The sequence below is a fragment of the Sorex araneus genome, chromosome 1 (genome assembly GCF_027595985.1).
Source record: "Sorex araneus isolate mSorAra2 chromosome 1, mSorAra2.pri, whole genome shotgun sequence".
Classification (NCBI taxonomy): domain Eukaryota; kingdom Metazoa; phylum Chordata; class Mammalia; order Eulipotyphla; family Soricidae; genus Sorex; species Sorex araneus.
This window is the reverse complement of record NC_073302.1, coordinates 302,199,229-302,217,296: the sequence shown is the minus strand read 5'-3', so window position 1 is coordinate 302,217,296 and position 18,068 is coordinate 302,199,229. Positions and strand designations below refer to the sequence as shown.

The 18,068-nt window shown below is 48.3% G+C and overlaps 1 protein-coding gene across 1 annotated transcript in view; it reads right to left on the bottom strand.

The window, feature by feature from the left end:
• ENPP6 (ectonucleotide pyrophosphatase/phosphodiesterase 6) overlaps positions 1 to 18,068 on the bottom strand; it is a 104,511-nt gene that overhangs the window by 55,809 nt on the left and 30,634 nt on the right. The window contains exon 2 of the mRNA XM_004614723.2: positions 10,136 to 10,315. Coding sequence (XP_004614780.1) covers positions 10,136 to 10,315 — 180 coding nt within the window. The remainder of the gene's footprint in view (positions 1 to 10,135; positions 10,316 to 18,068) is intronic.

Below are 18,068 nucleotides of genomic sequence, written 5' to 3'. Positions count from 1 at the left end.
TGGGGTTTGGCGGGGAGTGACTGACAGATCAAGTGACTTACTCTTTCTTCTTAGAATGACCCCACACTTGACGCTGTGCAAGCAGAGAGAGAAGCGTGCGTGTAGAGCAAGGGAGATGTTATCATTGAATTTCTTTCCAGATAACCAGAAAGCTGGACACGACGTGGTGAGAAGATCATGCCTCAACCTCATCAGAGACACGTAAAGACATGTAAAGACATGTAAAGACACATAAAGACACGTAAAACTCCATGCAAACACAGCTAGCATGGAGAGGATGACACGTGCCTTCCTGTGTCCCTGAAAAGGGACCAGATGTCAATGCCCACGTGGACAAAAGCAGAAGCAAGTCCTCAGCCTCCACTGGCTGTGCCCAGGATGGCTTCTGCCTGAGGAGCTCCCAAAAGGCAAAAAGCGTTCACCTTCCTTCTAGTCAGGGAAGCCCAGACAGAAGTCTTCCTGATCGCCAGAGGGCTGGGCAGCACGTTTAGACAGTTCCTCACACAGGCTCATGACCCCCATGGTGACCGTGTGTGTGTGCTGTGTTTGACTGTCTTTTGTGTTTGTCTGAACAGACTGGACGGGGTTCCTGTGGATCCCGGGCGATGTTTCTCTCACCAGGAGTCCGAGGGCACCTTTCCGGGCTATGCCACAGGCTCCCTCTGTGAACTTGTGCAGTTGCTGCTTCCTGGCATGGGGAACTTGGGGTACTGGGGTCATGGCAGCTTGCCCCCTGGCGTGGGGGAGAACAGGAGCTTCTGCATCTCCCCAGAGGGTGTTTTGGCGACAGAAACAACACCCTACACAATAGCTTGGACCTCTGGGTGCCAGGGATCCCCTGGGAACTCAGGAGTAAAATTCTGGTTTCACCATCTCTGAGGACAGATTTTGGCCGCCAGCCAGCTGCTTTTCTCATTGTTCCCAGCGAACTTTGCAGGCAATTGCCCTTAATTAGGGAGCATTTGTTTTCGGGCCTGTTCTTATCTTTGTCTCCTCTGTCTAATCCCACCTCAGGCTGGGCAACAGTCAGCTTCTCCAACCTAACCCATATCTCCCCATCTAGAAAACTCAAGAAGCAAAGAGAACCAACCGCCCCCAAGCCTCAGCCCCCTCCCTTGGTGCAAAACATTTATTTCAAGACATTTGTTTTTCAAGATACTTAACTTGGATTCATCACAAAATGATTTTTAATGATTTGCTCACCTCCACCCTTGCTTGTCAAGAGTCAAAAATGGTCAAAGTATGACTTCAAAAAAAAAACAAATTGCAAGATTTTTATTTTAAGTGTAAAACAACCCGAAAAAGACAAAAAACAAACATGCAGATGTATGTTGTCTTCAATGTAGGTCTTCTACCCTGGAGAGTTAGAACCAGTAATAGCCCCTCTATTGAGAGAGAGAAGAAAAGTGCCTGCCCCAGAGGCAGGTGGGGGCGTGGGGGCAGAGGGGAGGAGGAGGGACACTGGGACCATTGGTGGTGGACAATGTACACTGGTGAAGGGACAAGTGTTGGAACACTGATTGTGTGACTGAGACCCAATCCTGAACAACTTTGTAATTGTGCATATCACTGTGACTCGATTTCTAAAAATTAAAAAAATAAAATAAAGTTTAAAAAATTAAAAAAGACTACTAGGTAAATTTCAGAAAATTTAAAAGAAAATTAATTTTCTTTTTATTACCCACAACGAGACTTCGGCTGGGACAGGGCCTGTCCGCCTGTCCTCTGGCTATCAGCTCTGTGGGTACTTTTCCACTCCACCCCATTTTCCCCACCCATCCTTGCTCACTGGTGCCTCTCTCCAAGGACCACCAAGGGAAGCTCATAAAAGCCCCATTTCTGCAAACTTCCCCCAGCCCTGGCCGCGCCTTCCCAGGGTCACTCCCTGCCAACCTTGACGCGTCCAGTCACAATAACCCCTGTGAGCTGCGTTTTATGTGATGGGAGGCAGGTGTCGGATGTCTCCAGAGAGCTTATTAAAACGGTTAAGCCAATTAACTCTCTTAGAAACATGTAACCTTTTCCAGGAAAACACATCTGAGGTGCTGGAGCATGTGGGAACAAGTCTTGAGGGAAAGGGGAGCGTTTGATCTCAGAGACCCTTCCCCCAGGGTTGGCGGGGACCTGGGGCCTCGGCTGGCAGCTGGATTTTGCTGGATTCTTCTGAGGCGACGGTGGGTTGGCCTGAGCACAGGCTGCCTTGGAGGCTGCCCTTGTGTGCAGTGACAGGAGCCAGCCAGCAGACAATCACGCTAACGTGCACCCCCACTCATTACAGCGGATTCCCCAAAATCCTCTGCACCAGACTCCCAGCATCTAAGAAGCAGACAAAGGGGAAATCAGAGGGAGAGAGAGGCCAGGACTCAGCCAGGCCTCAGCTTTTGGTAGGGCCTGTGGATGCCTATAGGGGGGTGAGGGGTGTGGGGGAGGTCATTTCTGCTCTGCCAAGAAGCTTTAGGTGGGCACTGGGGCAGGCGGCATTGTTCCCAGAGGAGATCTGAGGAGGGATGAATGAGCACCCCTGGAAAGACACCCCTGGTGACCCTGGATGCAAGTTATCAGCAGCACGTTGGGGCGGGCCGCGGGGTTCGAGACATCTCAGTCTTGCAAATAGCTCCAGTGAGTCCAGGTTCCCTGCCAAGGAGGCTGGTGTGCCTGCTACACAGTGGGGATCCCCAGCCCAGCCCCCTCCTGGACCCAACCCCCCTGAACCTGCTCAGCACGCAAGCAAGAAACCCCCAAGCCCTTCTCAGCAGCGCCAGTGGGTTGGCCCGACCCTCCCCAGCCCCAGTCAGAGACTCCTCAGCTTTCAATCCCACACACAGGAGCACACGGTCCCCCAACCTCACCATGGCCCTCCCTGCATCCCTGTGTGTTGAGGGGTTGGGGGGAGCCTCTTCCAGGAGAAAGTGGGAGAGATGAGCTAGCAGGCAAGGGAGCTGGGGCTCCGGGTGCCAGAACTCGCAGAATAAGAATAAATTCTTTAAAATCTATCACCTTTTCATCATTTTCTTTTGTCTCTTAAGAAAAAACATTGGAGAGGGGCTGGAGCAATAGCACAGCGGGTAGGGCGTTTGCTTTGCAAGCGGGCGACCCGGGTTCAATTCCCAGCATCCCATATGGTCCCCTGAGCACCGCCAGGAGTGATTCCTGAGTGCAGAGCCAGGAGTAACCCCTGTGCATTGCCGGGTGTGACCCAAAAAGCAAAAAAAAAAAAAAAAAAGAAAAGGAAAAAGAAAAAACATTGGAGGGGCTGGAGCGATAGCACAGAGGGTAAGGTGTTTGCCTTGCACGTGGCCAACCCGGGTTCGATTCCCAGCATCCCATATGGTCCCCTGAGCACCGCCAGGAGTAATTCCTGAGTGCAGAGCCAAGAGTGACCCCTGTGCATCGCCAGGTGTGACCCAAAAAGAAAAAACATTGGAGTGGTTGAAACTCAAACATGAAAGCTTGTAACTGTCTCTCACTGTGATTTAATAAAGAGATAAGTGAGTAAGTAAAAAATTAAATTAAATTAAAAACATTTGGAAATGAGAAAAAAAATAATAACTTCTTCAGTTTGTCCATAGACACTGGTTTGACCTCCGTCTTTATTTATCTTGTCCACCCGTCCCCACCTTTCCCTCTTTCAGTGTTCTGAATCTTCACTGATTTTTCTAGCCTTTCCAAGACCTTAACACTTTCCAGAGTTTGGACACACATTTCCACCAATTCCCCCTTCACCCCCCACCACCCCCGCCACCCCACCCCTCTCCTGACACATCCTCACAAGAACCAGGGGAATTCATTTCTCAGGAAGATCTTGGTAGACCCTATCAGATAAGAACAGATCCTTATTGGGTGATGTCTTCAAGTAATGTGCTTTTCATGTTTAAACATTTGATAAGTGTGCTATTACTTTTACTTGGACAGTACTTGATTGCCACCCATCTCCTTGACTGGATATTGAGGGTAAAAAAGAAGAAGGGTTCCAGAGAGAGAATCTTTGTGTTTTCTGCCCAGAGATGCCTCTGAGACCTTGTTTCAAGACCTTGAGCCGTACCCCTTTTCAGAGGTTTTCTGAGAGAGTAAATGTGCACTGATCGTGAAAAACAGAAGTTCAGCTCTGGACTACCCCATAAGGTTTTCTAATTACCTCAAAAGACATGGCTGAGAAACGAGGAACTTTTGTGGTTAAGAGACCCGGTGGAGAAGGTGGTTGGGTCTGGTCGGAGAGCTGTGAAGGCGTTTGGAAGCTGAAGGAAACCGCTGCTGGAAGCAGAAGCTCACAGAGGCAGCGTTGCTGCCGTTTCTGCAGAATATCCCTGCAGAGCCCTTTGAAGTGACTCTCTCTGAGGCAGCCTCAAACCTGAAATGTGAATTTGTAACCTTCTTCTCGCTGACCCAGAGCAAGTTTAGCCCTCATGCAGACGTTGCCAGAAACTGTCAGCAAACAAAGGAAATGACTCAAGGTGAATTCAACCCCAAAGAGTCTTAGAGAAGTTTGACCCAATCTTACTCTTGCCAAACGACATTAATTATAGGAGCTTAGGTTGCACTGGACATGGCGAGGAGTTTATAACACATGTTCCCAGCACGTAAAAGCTTCACATCAATCTGATATCACCAGCTGCCATGTCAAAGACCACTTGGCAACTCTCATCCCTGTACTCTCTGGCTATGATGTAAGCGCAAAATCCTGAGGGTAGTACGTGCAGGTGTGTTTTTCTGAAAGGAAAGAAAATCCGTGGTTTTGATCAGTTTTCTTCTAAGTTCATATGGCAGGTTTGGGGGTGGAATGTTTGGCCTATACACCAACAGTGTCCAGGGGCTATTTCTGGCTTTGTGCGAAGGAGTAAGCCCTGGTGCTCCTTGAGGGACATGATGATGTGCTAAAGATTGAACCAGGATTGACTTCGTGCCAGGCAAGCCACCCCACCTCTGACCCTTAATCGGTTTTCCCAAAAGGTTGATGCCTCACAAGCAAAGAAATCAATAAAGGGCATACTGACCAAAATATCTCCTGGTTGCAAAATTATAAATATCTTAACTCAAGCTGGTGATCCTATTGGAAGATTCAGCAATAGTCTAGATCCCTTGCATTGGCAATATTAAATATTTGCCTGATAAAAATCCTGCTTTTATACCTATGCTTGGTAGCAAACACGTAGAGACAATGAATTGAGCCGCTGTAAACTCCTGTCTTTGCATGCTTTTTCCTGTGTCTGAGATTACCCGGACTGATACAATCATGATGGTGACTGGGGATTGTGATGGAGGGGACTAACTCATGTTATCAATGACAGAAGCCACTTGCTTATGAGGACTCTGATTCAAAAATAAATAAAGAGGGGCTGGAGCAATATCACAGCAGGGAGGGCATTTGCCTTGCACGCAGCCATCCCAGGTTCCATCCCCAGCATCCCATATGATCCCCCAAGCACTGCCAGGAGTGATTCCTGAGTGCAGAGCCAGGAGTAAGCCCTGAGCATCACTGGGTGTGACCCAAAAAGCAAAATAAATAAATAAATAAATAAAGATATTTAGGAGAGTCAATGATAGACAAAAGCCTGGCTGTGCCGTGAGGCCAAGCCCCAAATGAAACCAATGGCTGCAGCCTCGATGGGGGCCCTGTGACAGCAGTATAAGTATGGAAGTTGAGCTAAGGCTGTCTGAGATGCTTCTGGACACCAGGCATGCAGCTCTCCAACACCTCCTCTGGGTTGTGGTGTGAGTCACACAAGGTTCTGCAGGAAATGCAGCATTCCCTGCCCTCCACTCCAGCTGACATCACAAGGGAAATTCTTCCTCTCTTCCCCTTGACTTTTCATGCTTGTGACCTCTCACCTCCAAACCCACCTGAGTGGTTTGGGTCCTCCCCCCTTAGGTCTGCCAGTAGAATTACATACCTAGATTCTGGCAACGTGGCTTTCCCCTCAATAAATTAGACAGCAATTGTATGTGAGTAGTTTGAATCCAAAGTAAAACCTCCCCACCCAGTTGTACGCTAGCACTTTGAGATCCAAACTGCATATCATACTAAGTGTAGGGACCCAAGTTTAGCTCAACTAAAGGTTGTCACGGGCTCACTGTGACAGGAAAGGGGAAAGTGCTGAGAAAGGGTCTCAATTCCTGGTCAGTTGCCAGTGTATGCTTCCTTGGTTATCAAGAAATTTCCTTCTGTGTAGGTTTGACAGGTCAGATGCCCACCTCTAACTCTGCACCCAGCCCACCTCTGCTTTGCAAAGTGAGAGAGGAAGCAAGGGCCCAATATGCCTTTTTCCACCTAGAAGGTTCTTATTCATCTGTGAGGGGCAAGAAGAGGCCAATAGAAGAACTAGACTCCAGAGCCAGAATGGAGGAAGCAGCTGACTGAAAAACAGCCATATTTTCTTCATTTTGTGACTGTCGGTGGCTAACACTCCAAAATGCACAATGAAAGACATGGAATGAAGTCCAAGAGTCCTTACCATGAGCTCCTGAAAACTTGGGAGTATTTTCTCTTTCTTCATTTGACAGTCACCAGAAGAGTAAACTTAAAGCCAAAGTCGCTGTATTAGAGAGCGTGGCATGCATCATGCCAGAAGCTCAAGTGCCATTCCCCTCATCTTACTCACTCTCCCGGGGTTGGCTGGTTCGTCCTTCTTCTTGGGCAGCCTGCTCCATTTTGCACAGTTCTCAAAATAAAGCAATTATATTAATACTATATTAATTATATTAAGTTCTCAATATGAAGTAAATATCCGAGTAGCTTCCTTTTCCTGTGACCTCAAAGTGGAGAGATGGAGCAGGAGAATGAAATCACCAAACAACGCATGACACAGCTCTGATCCTTTTGCAGAACACTATGAGGATCGAGGATCTCACAATGCACACATAAAACATTTGGTTTAGAGTCCAGGATCACATCCTGAGGCACGTCTCTCCTCGCACAGCTCAATGGTACCACGGGGTGAGATAATAAGGGGTCTGTTTACAATATTAAATTTCTCAGGACTTGAGGTCGGGTATTTGGGACTCTTCACCACTGATAAATTTTTCAGTCTGCTGCTTTATCTACCTGACAGAAAGACTTGAACTCCTGCCATTTCTAAATTGCACTTCTAAATATTGACATAATGGCGAGACTCAAAGTGTCATAACACAGCTCACTGGAGCAACGAAGATTTTCCAGGCCTTGTTGACAGGCCTGCACAGTGTCCTGTGGGACGTCGAGAAGGAAGAGGAGGATTTGAGAAGAAAAAATAGAATCAAGGCAATCAAGGCGTGTTTAGAAGAAATGCCACTGCACTTCGCTTAATCTCACCGAGACAAATGAAACCCTCCCTGGGCTCTTAGCCAGGCCTGGAGGGACAGGCGTGGAGGTCAGAAGCCCTGAGCACTGCTCATCCCTGGCTGAACCAGCAAGAATGGAGCGTTCCAGGACACTCCGGCCTGCAGAGACTCTGAGCTCTCGGGGAACTATTGGGTTATTCATGGATCCGGCTTAAGAGGACTGGACAGTCTCTAAGAAATGAGTGACTATTCATCCCATTTCTAACGAGACTTCGGCATGGCCAGGCCTTTCCTAAGCTCCATCTGGGTCTCTAGGGAAATCTCAAGGGGACCTGAGTTTCTTTCCGTCTGATAGTCAACACTATAAAGTGGCAGTCAGGAGGATTTGTCGCATCAAATTGTCTCTTGAATTGTGAATCTATGGGTACAAGTGGCCCCTTCTAATCCTTAAGGGCCAGCATAGTTTTTTACATGCAAGGGAACTTTGGGAGTGTTTAACTGTCTGGTGATACAAACATTGAGGTGGTTGGTTGTCCTGGATAAAATAATGACTGATACTCCATCCTAACACAGACAAAATACCTGCTCCCCTTTGTGGCACTCTCTCCCCCTTGCCATGGATGCTGCCATCCATCTGGGGTTGTCCAAAATGCCAGCAACGGGAGAGTCTGGGGCCTGGGGCGAAGCTACGAGAGAGACGCTCTTCAGTGGGTCAAGGGCTCAGACTGCAGAGCATAGAAAGATAAACTGGCCGGATGCATGGAAGAAGGTCCTCATGGCATTGGGGACAACTCTTCTTAATGGTCCCAAGAGGAAGAAGAGGCAGCATGCCCACCCAGAGTCTCCCTCACTGGTGCAACAGCCCTTGGATGTGCTGAAAATGATGCTCCTGAGGGCAGCCTCTGCATGCAGGAGCACCCTCGGGTGCAGCCCTCATCACACAACCGTGCCCACATCTCAGCTCCTCTCTGAGGAGACTGATGGGCTCAGTTGATGCATCCACTTACCCTCTTCAGCTTCTGCCCAACGGGAAGGGGCATCTCCATTGCCCTCCATCCTGAACTCCTCTTGTTGCTAAAAGTTTTGTCTCAGGGCTGGAGTGATAGATAGCACAGAGGGTAGGGTGTTTGCCTTGCATGCGGCTGACCCAGGTTCGATTCCCAGCATCCTATATGGTTCCCTGAGCACTGCCAGGAGTAATTCCTGAGCACAGAGCCAGGAGTAACCCCTGAGCATTGTCGGGTGTGACCCAAAAGCAAAAAAAAAAAAGTTTTATCTCATGTCAGTCAAAGGGGGCTGCTAGAGAGACTGTACCTGCATCTTCTGAAAGACCCCAGAAGTATGTCTGCAGAGCTAACCCACAGCCTTGTTCTCAGTTCATGCATCTGGCCTTGGCCTTCAGGTGTCTACCCTGCATGTAAATGTCAGTGTTTTCTACCCTGCATGTTTTCTCTGGTCTCCGTCTGCCTGTACCCCCCACAGCTCTGACTGCTGGCACAGCGCAGGGCACCCATAGCCCTTACCCACCTTAAACGGGCAGCCTCTAAATGGCTGCTTGAGGGCCCTCTCCACGTGGGCCATCTGTGACTCAGCCTCAGCTGCCTCTGCTGCCTCCGCTGCTGCCCTTTCTCCCCGTCTCTGCCGCCCCTGCAACCTGCCTGCTCCCAGCTCTGTGAGGCTGCATCTGCCTGCCCTCCCTGCCAGGCCCAGGACGCGTGGGTGAAGCCCCTCATTTATCCCTCCACCTCTCCCGTGCCTCTCCTTCCAACTACTCCTTAGTGTCAAGTGTGGTCTTATGTACTCTGAATCAAGGGAAGGGGGAGAGTGTAGACAGACATGCGAAAGCACAAAGAATGAATCCCACCAACGGGAGAAACAGGGACGGAATCATTTCTATTCACAAAGAATAGGAAGTGTCTTCCTTCCTGAGAGGTTCAGGATGGCCACCATGAGTGTCCTGAGAGCTTCTCAAACAGCCGGGGTGTTTGCAGAGGTGCTCAACTCATGGTAGTAAGAATAGTAATTAAGTGTCCCTTGATACACGCAGCAGGAATATGAATAACAAAGAGACCGACCTGTAATTCTAGGTTTTCTGGGTTGGTGGTTCAAGGTGAGGGCCCCGATGCGGTGTCAGGATTACCCAGCTGCCTTATCTGTGTTGGGAGCCTCCAGGGCCATACCTGGACATGCTCAGGAACCTCTGGGTGTACCGCCTGGGATGCTCAGGGGACCACATGGTGCCAGTGATCAAACTTAGGTTGGATGTGTTCAAGGCAATCATCCAAAACTTCTATACTACTCCCTGGCCCCCTGAACCTTCTTTTCCAATTTGGCCAGGAAGCTTATAATCTTTAAGAAATGGCACACTGAACTCTTTTGTAAATAAGCAACCTATACCCTATAATCTCTCCTGTATATCCAACATATAATCTCTCCTGGATATCCAAAGGAGAGTGCAGGGGGCGCTGGAGTGAAAGCACAGCAGGTAGGGCGTTTGTCTTGCACGCAGACGACCCGGGTTTGATTCCCAGCATCCCATATGGTCCCCTGAGCACCACCAGGGGTAATTCCTGAGTGTAGAGCCAGGAGTGACCCCTGTGCATCGCCAGGTGTGACCTAAAAAGCATAAAACAAAAACAAAAACAAAAAAAGAGCGTGCAGGAAGACATGTACTATATGGCAGAAACATTGCCAAGGTGACTTTGCATGTTCGAGAGGTCAAAAGTGAGTTCAGAACAGACTTGCCCTAGGACTATTGCTTGAGTAAAAACTCCAGTTCCACACCGGGCCTGGATCTACAAGCAGGACTACAAGCATCCTGTCTTCAGAGAGTCGCAGGAGACCTGGCAGGTGGGAGGAGCCTGCCCTTCAGCGCACTCACCTGGCCAGTAGTACATGTACACCTTCTTCTTGGCTTTCATCAGAGTGACCCAGAGCGGCTCCGACCCGTTCCACCAGAGGGGCATCAGGCTGTCTTTGTTGACACCAATGTCAAAGGACTTGTTGGTGGTGGGGTCCCACATGTAATTCCCGGTCATCTGGTGGACCTCACAATGCCGGCCTGGGTTAATAAGAACGTAAAAATCATCAGTTTCTATCCTGATGGGTATTTAGGTCTTACCTTTGATTTTTAATGCTTTACTTCTGATGACAAAACCCATTCAGAAACACACACTGGTGGAGGGATGGTTGTTCGAGCACTGCATGACTGAAACCCAACCATGAACAGTTTTGTAACTCTGTATCTCACAGAGACTCAATAAAAAGAAAAAAAAAGATAAATAAAAATAAAAATTTAAAGAACATTCAGAAAGTACAAAACTATGGCAACATTTGCTTTCTTCTTTTTTAAAAATTGTAGATATTGCTTCCCTCTTTGATTGTGCCCTAGGGTTAAACAATCCACACCTAAACCCAATCACTGTTGGAAGGATGAAGGAAGTCATTTAGAGGGAGATGAATTTGTCAAGTTTCATGTCAAGTGTCATGTGCACATGTCACTGAAGACATTGTTTGCAAACTTTGAGCCCTGGCTTGAGTGCAAATGTGAATGTTTGGACACTGGCTCCTCACGGGCCTTGGCGAGGCGCTCACTCAACACTCTCTCTGGGGCTCCCCCACACCCTCCACCCACATGACGGAGAATCTGGAACCTCCAAAGTTGATTCTCTTTGTTCCTGGAGAAGAGGAGTCAGCACTTCACACAGAACAATGACAGAGCCTGTGACCTTGGGAACTGATGGGTGTCACATGGATTCAACTTGGAACAGCAGAAAAAGAGAACGCCCCATCCATATGGAGTGCTCTGCTGGTGACAAAGGCAGCTTTCGATGGCATGGCTTAGCCCCAGAAGAGAAGCCAGGAGTAAAAGACACAAGAACTTGGGCTCTTTGGGAATAATAGGTTTAAATTATTTAGTTTGGAATAATTTTCTCCATCTTCAAAGTACAATTACTGCAAATATAGGCAAAGGCACTAAACATTGCTGCAACTTCATTGAGAAACCTTCATCTCTCAGATGAAGGCTGCTCTAAGGAGCTCACTGACTTGGCTACACCAAACTGGCTTTTCTGTTTGCTATGGTTTCTTCTTAAATTCCCAGAATACACACATACACACACACACACACACACACACACACACATACACACACAATATTTTTAACAAAAACAAGCACTGTAGCACTTTCGTCCTGTTGTTCATTGATTTGCTCAAATGGGCACCAGTCACGTCTCCATTGTGAGACTTGTTGTTACTGTTTTTGGCATATCAAATACGCCACGGGTAGCTTTCCAGGCTCTGCCATGCAGGCGGGATACTCTCGGTAGCTTGCCGGGCTCTCTGAGAGGGATGGAGGAATCGAACCTGGGTCAGCTGCATGCAAGGCAAATGCCCTACCCACTGTGCTATCACTCCAGTACCAATCCTATCATCAGGTAGGATCACAAAAACAAGAGACCATAAAACACATTTCTTAAAAAATTGGAGGTTGAAGGTATCATCAAGGAAAACCCTTTGAGTCCTTCCTTTTATTTCATTTCAGAAACCCAGGGATTCCACGAATCATACTTCAAACATGACACCCAGCAAGCTATCCAGAAAGGTTTTATCTAGAGTTGAAGGGTTGGGGTTTTTCACACTGAAGAGTTTTCAAATGTGGGTTGAGAAAAATAAAGACAAAGTAATTTTCCTCATGGTTAAGGAACTTCCTGTTTCATTTATTCCACCAACTATCATTTCTTTCATGCTCCCTTGGATCTTACAGAGTGGCAGGTGTATCAAGTCAAACCTACCCAATTGGGCACCTGTCTTTATAACTTCATGAGGGTCCTCTGTATACTAGAACCTCCCACAACAAGGGCTCAGAAGAGCACCAGGGTTCATATCTAACTTGAAAAATCATGATGCTTCCCACCCACTTCTCTGCTGATCCCTAGTATGTCATCACTCATCAAAAGGAGAGGCAGGCATCTTCATGTTCCATGATTCTATCTTCCTGGGGTAGCAAAGGCTGATTCCAGCAGGGAAACTCAGTGAGTTGAAAGTTCTTATCAAGTTCCTTTATTCCAAACTACACCCCAAATCTAAAAACAACATTTTATCATCCTAATGGTCCTTATTCTCTTCAAAAGACATGATAATCCCCATGCCATTTGCAGCCGATGCCTCTTTCCTAGAGTCTATACATGCTCTTTAATGTCCACCCAAGTGCATGCGGGTAGTTGACCTGGAACTGGGTTCACAGACATCCAGGAAAGAAGGGAGGTGTAGAAAACATGAATACAGTTGATAAAACAGAAAAGCCTGGGAATGAATGTCAGGGAAATGTAGGAAAGACTGACGTCAAATAGGGGCATAGTAAGGAGGGATCCACAGCGGGGAGGTGCAGGGGTTTCTGCTTTCAATGTGGAGTTGTCCGGACTCTTGAATAAGAAATGCTTGAAATTCAAACATAAGCAGGAGTGGTACGTGATTCTGTTTTCAGAAGATGCTCTGTTTGGAGAAGTGGGAAGCCATCGATGGTGATGCTTAAATTATTCCAAACCTGTGCTTGCATATCAGAAACCCACTCAATTGTTGGATGACCTTGACCTTGTCTATTTTCAATACTCAACACTTTAGGTCTCAACAAGTGAACACTGTCTTTCTCTTCATTGCTCTCTAGGAGAAAAACATAAGAAAACTCTGATGAATTGTGTGTGTGAGAGAGTGAGGGCAGGGGAGAGGTAGGGTGGGAGGACTATGGAAAGAGACAGAGAAAGAAAAATAGAAAGAGGGAGAACATTCCTCAAGAGAATTTCTGCTATCCTGAATTCCCCATCTCTTACTCGTACTTCTAGATGCTGATGACAGCTGGAACGTGTACTTGGCGCACAGCTACTATATTGTTCCAAACTTTCAGATGAAGAAAATCCTGTCTCCTGTGCTAGCTCAGTCCCTGTGCTTTGCCTCCTACCGGGTCTTCTTTCTTCGCCGTTAATTATATTGTTGGTGGCCTCAGTCAGAGCCCTCCCAGCCCCGCCCTTGAGATTGGTGGTACTCAGTGAGCATCACGACTTCAATTGTGGTCTCGCCTGGGGCAGCCACTTACTTGTGGTCTTGCCTGTGTGTGTTGAGACACGGACTCAAATGACGGCTTTGCATCCCGCTCCTGTCTAGCAGACGGCTGGTCTGGGCTTGTCCGTTCCGAAAGGAAGTCAGGCCTAGACAGCCGGCCGAGACTCAGCCCTTTGCCAAGGCTGGGCAAGGCGTGTGGGCAGGGGGCTCCTTCTCACTTCCTGTGAGTGGCCGGAGCCTGCAGCAGAGGCCAGATGCAGGACCTGTCTTGGCGTGAGCTACAGAGCTCCCAAGTGGCGAGTGAGGCTCGCTCACTGCAGGTCACCGAGACTCCTGGAAGAGGGTGCCTGGCGTCGACGTGTTGGGTGTGTTCCCCGAAGGCTGAAGCACAGATGCTGTGGACTCCCAGGTTGTCCCTTTGCTCTACGGAGCACTGTCTTTGCCGGGAGCCAGCGAGGCCGTGTGGCCTCGGAACGGCAGCTGCTCAGTGTCCTCTCCCGGCAGAACTGAGTTTCCTTCCGGTGCGTGTATCCAAGCTGGGTCCTCTGCCCACCCAGCCTGCTCGTTCTGTTGGACCGCCTGGTAAAAGGGGCGTCTGGAAGAACAGAACAGAGCAGAGCACAGCGTACCTGCTTCTGCAGCCCAGCCTACACACGCCCATCTCCATATTGCTGCTGGACCCACGCCTATCTGTACGTGTCTGCGGCTCAGTTTAATCCAGTCGCCACTGAAAAATATGGGTAGCTCTGGCTATTCAAATGCCCAAACCTTGTGGGACAAATTTTCCCTTATCCCCAAAGGGGAGAAGATGGAGAAGATGAGAGGCTGGAGTGATGATACAGCAAATAGGGCACTCACCTAGCACATGGCTGACCTGGGTTCAACGCCCAGGGTCCCATAGGGTCTCCCAAGCACCACTAGGAATAAGCACTGCTTAGCATAGAGCCAGGAGTAACCCCTGAGCAACACCAGATGTGAACCCCCCTTCGCCCCCCAAAAAAACACTGTAGATGAAAGAGCTTTTAACACAAAAATCACGCCTGAGGCCCAAGAGTTTATAGACATGTTAAACACAAACTATGGCTGTCAGCCTGCTGCTACAGGTGCTGTGTGTCAGGATGAGGAAGGTGATGGTGTGACAGACCGTGGCAAGGGCACAGGTCGTAGAGTCAGAGTGTGAGTTCAAAGCCAAGCTCTGCTTCTTCTTATCTCTGTAAGGTTGGACAAGTAGCTTGACCAAGGCCTCTGTTGACTGGCTAGAGCCTCAATTTCTTCATCTGAGTAAAGGACATGATAACCATTAAGGTGGCCAGATTTCGCTATTACCCAACTGAAACTCATATTGTGTTGTTGGGAAACTAGCATTATTGAACTCAAGTGTTGCTATTGGATCTTGTCCTTATTTGAACTGTGCAGGGGAGGAGAATGCTTCACACACACCTAAACCTCTGAACATACACATATGTATGTGGCGTTGGTAATAAGCACTGGTTATAGAAATACATTATCGCTGTTGTTAGGGCAGAAGGTCACATAGAAATGTAACACAGAGACCAGCTGGACCTCTCTTCTTCTGAGTTCTCCACTTGGTTTGTCCAAACCTTTTTCTCCAAAACATTTAAAATTCTGAAGGGGACCTGCTTAATTGCAGTCGTGTTTACCTTTTTTTTTAAAATCTGACTTCCATGATAAATGCTCTTCCCCAGAAATGAAACTATAATGCACAAGGAACCCCCACACACAAAGTATTCACAAGAGGGGAATCTTGACTCTGGATAGAGACGGGTGGATAGTGGGGAAATGGAGAATGAAGCAAAGAAGTTGACATTGAGTCTCAAAAGTCAGCTTAGGGCTGGAGAGAGACAACCTTGCCTGCCACTGACCTGGTTCAATTCACTAGCACTAAGGTGGCAAAGACCCCTGGGTTTCCAGAGCACTGCTTGGGAGACAATACCCCCCCATAAAAAAAAAGAAGTCCTTCCAGCTCATCCCTTCAGGACTTCCTCTGTGGCCCCTCATAGCACAGGTCCCAGGCTTGAATAAATCTTATATATTAATTTCTTCCCATTCCCTGCTCTGCAGCTCCTAGATTTAAACCTTCTCAAAAACAATTCAGCCCCTAAACAAAAATGAAGTAACTCAATTTAATCTTACAGAGCACTTGCTCAGCCTCCAATTTTTTGTTGTAATTTCTTTGAATAGGCAGGAAGGAAGGAAGAAAGGAAGGGAGGGAGGGAGGGAGGAAGGAAGGAAGGAAGGAAGGAAGGAAGGAAGGAAGGAAGGAAGGAAGGAAGGAAGGAAGGAAGGAAGGAAGGAAGGAAGGGAGGAAGGAAGGGAGGAAGGGAGGGAGGGAGGGAGGGAGGGAGGGAGGGAGGGAGGGAGGGAGGAAGGAAGGAAGGAAGGAAGGAAGGAAGGAAGGAAGGAAGGAAGGAAGGAAGGAAGGAAGGAAGGAAGGAAGGAAGGGAAAGAAGGAAAGAAGGGAGGGAGGAAGGAAGGGAAAGAAGGAAGGGAGGAAGGAAGGAAGGAAGGAAGGAAGGAAGGAAGGAAGGAAGGAAGGAAGGAAGGAAGGAAGGAAGGAAGGAAGGAAGGAAAAGAAGGAAAGAAGAAGGGAGGGAGAGAGGAAGGAAGGAAGGAAGGAAGGAAGGAAGGAAGGAAGGAAGGAAGGAAGGAAGGAAGGAAGGAAGGAAGGAAGGAAGGAAGGAAGGAAGGAAGGAAGGAAGGGAAAGAAGGAAGGAAGGAAGGAAGGAAGAAGGAAGGAAGGAAGGAAGGAAGGAAGGAAGGAAGGAAGGAAGGAAGGAAGGAAGGAAGGAAGGAAGGAAGGAAGGGAGGGAGGGAGGGAGGGAGGGAGAGAGGAAGGGAGGAAGGGAGGGAGGGAGGGAGGGAGGGAGGGAAAGAAGAAAAGAAAGGAGGACAGGAGGGAGGGAGGGAGGGAGGGAGGGAGGGAGGGAGGGAGGGAGGGAGGGAGGAGTTCCTTTGAACCCAAACCTGTCACCTCTTTTTCAGTTGCAGTAACCCTGGCTTATGTTTCAAGAGTGCTATTTTATAACCCTTTGAAAGTGAGAAGAACCCCTTCACTGCAGACCCCTGGGCCTCTCCCACCCACTGTGCCTTTTGTGCCTTCTCCTGCAATAACCTCAGTTCTGGTGTCGTACGCACTTCCAGGGTATGTTGGATCATTTGTTGGTTCCCAAGCTTCCTTTTTCCATCACACACAGGAGTGAGCTCATCTGACACTCCTCTCCCTCTTTCTTTCCCTCTCTCCCACTTAACATGACATGCCCCAGCTCCATCTACGTTGCTGCAGATGACATGCTGTCACCTTTCCTTGTAGCTGAGTTAGTTTTGCCGTGTAGGGACAGGCCACACGTTCTCGACCCATTCATCTGTGGCATTGGGGCCATTGCCAAATCTTGGTTCTCGTGGCGTGCCGCAGTGAGCATATAGTGTGTGTGGTGGATCTCTCTTAATTAGTGTTTTTGTGTTCTTGCAATAGGTACCTGGGAGGGAAGTTGCTGCATCATACATGGCAATTCTATTTTTAACTTTTGCTCTGTTTGGGGGCTACACTCAGGGCTCAGGGCTACTCCCAGCTCAGTGTTTATGGGCCACTGCTGGTGGTGCTCAGGAAAGCGCCCTGCAGCTGGTGAGAGCCCCAGTTTAAAGCTGTCTTGGGGCTCTGCTCTCGACAGCATCTTCCCCCACTGCAGGGTACCAGGTGGCTCAATGCTGATGGCTCCCATCATCCAGGTCTTCACCTAAGAGTCTCCCCCAGCTCACTTCATGGGGGTACACAGAGCTTCCAGAATCCAGACACGCTTCACTCTTGCCACCAGCTCCCCTGCACAAAGGTGTAAGTATCTTCAAAGCAGAGAGGCTGCCAGCCAAGAGATAACAAACAAAGCAGACCAGAACCTTCCATGGCCTCCCTCCCCTGCCAGTGGGAGTGCAGCTGTGGAAAGAGAACTCTGAGGAGTCATGAGCTCACAGGCACGTCTAAGAAGCCGAAAATGCTCACATCTACTCAAACTGGTGTGACTTCAAGAAGTAGAGGTGCTGCATTGTCTAGAAGCTCGGTTCTTAGTTTTTTAAGAAACATCCGTAGTGTTTTCCCAAAAGGCAGAACCAGCCAACATTCAAACCGTCCACTCTTCCCCACATCCATGCCAACACTGGTCGTTTTTGTTTCTGTGGCGTCTGCTTGTCTCACTGATGTGAGGTGATAAGCTCATTTTGATTTACCTGATGACCAGTGATGCAGAGCACTTTTTTTCATATACCTATTAGCCATCTGCATGTCTTCTTGGGAGAAGTTTGATCTCCAGAACAACAGGGACCCCAGGGGGGTGTTGGGGAGGGGGTGGTACACTGCGGTGGAGGATGTCGTGTTGGAACATTATATGCATGAAGCCCTATCATCAACAATATTATAAATCACAGTACATAATAACATTTAATTTTTCTTAAGTGCACTTGATTCAGAACCAGGCAGCCTGAGAGTGTCCAGGGAGCCAGACTTGCCCACTCTCGGGCTCCTCTATGAACTTTCCCTTGAGAATGATGAAATCATGCAATTTGCTGCAATGTGGATGGAACTGGAGGACGTCATGTTACATGAAGTAAGCCAGAAGAAAGATAAACACAAGATGATATCACTTAATATGAGGTATTTAGAATAACTGGATGAGAGAATGCAATGTTTTAAAAGGGGGTGTGTGTCCAGATCAACCTTGCCCCCAAAGTATAAGGGGGAGAATGAA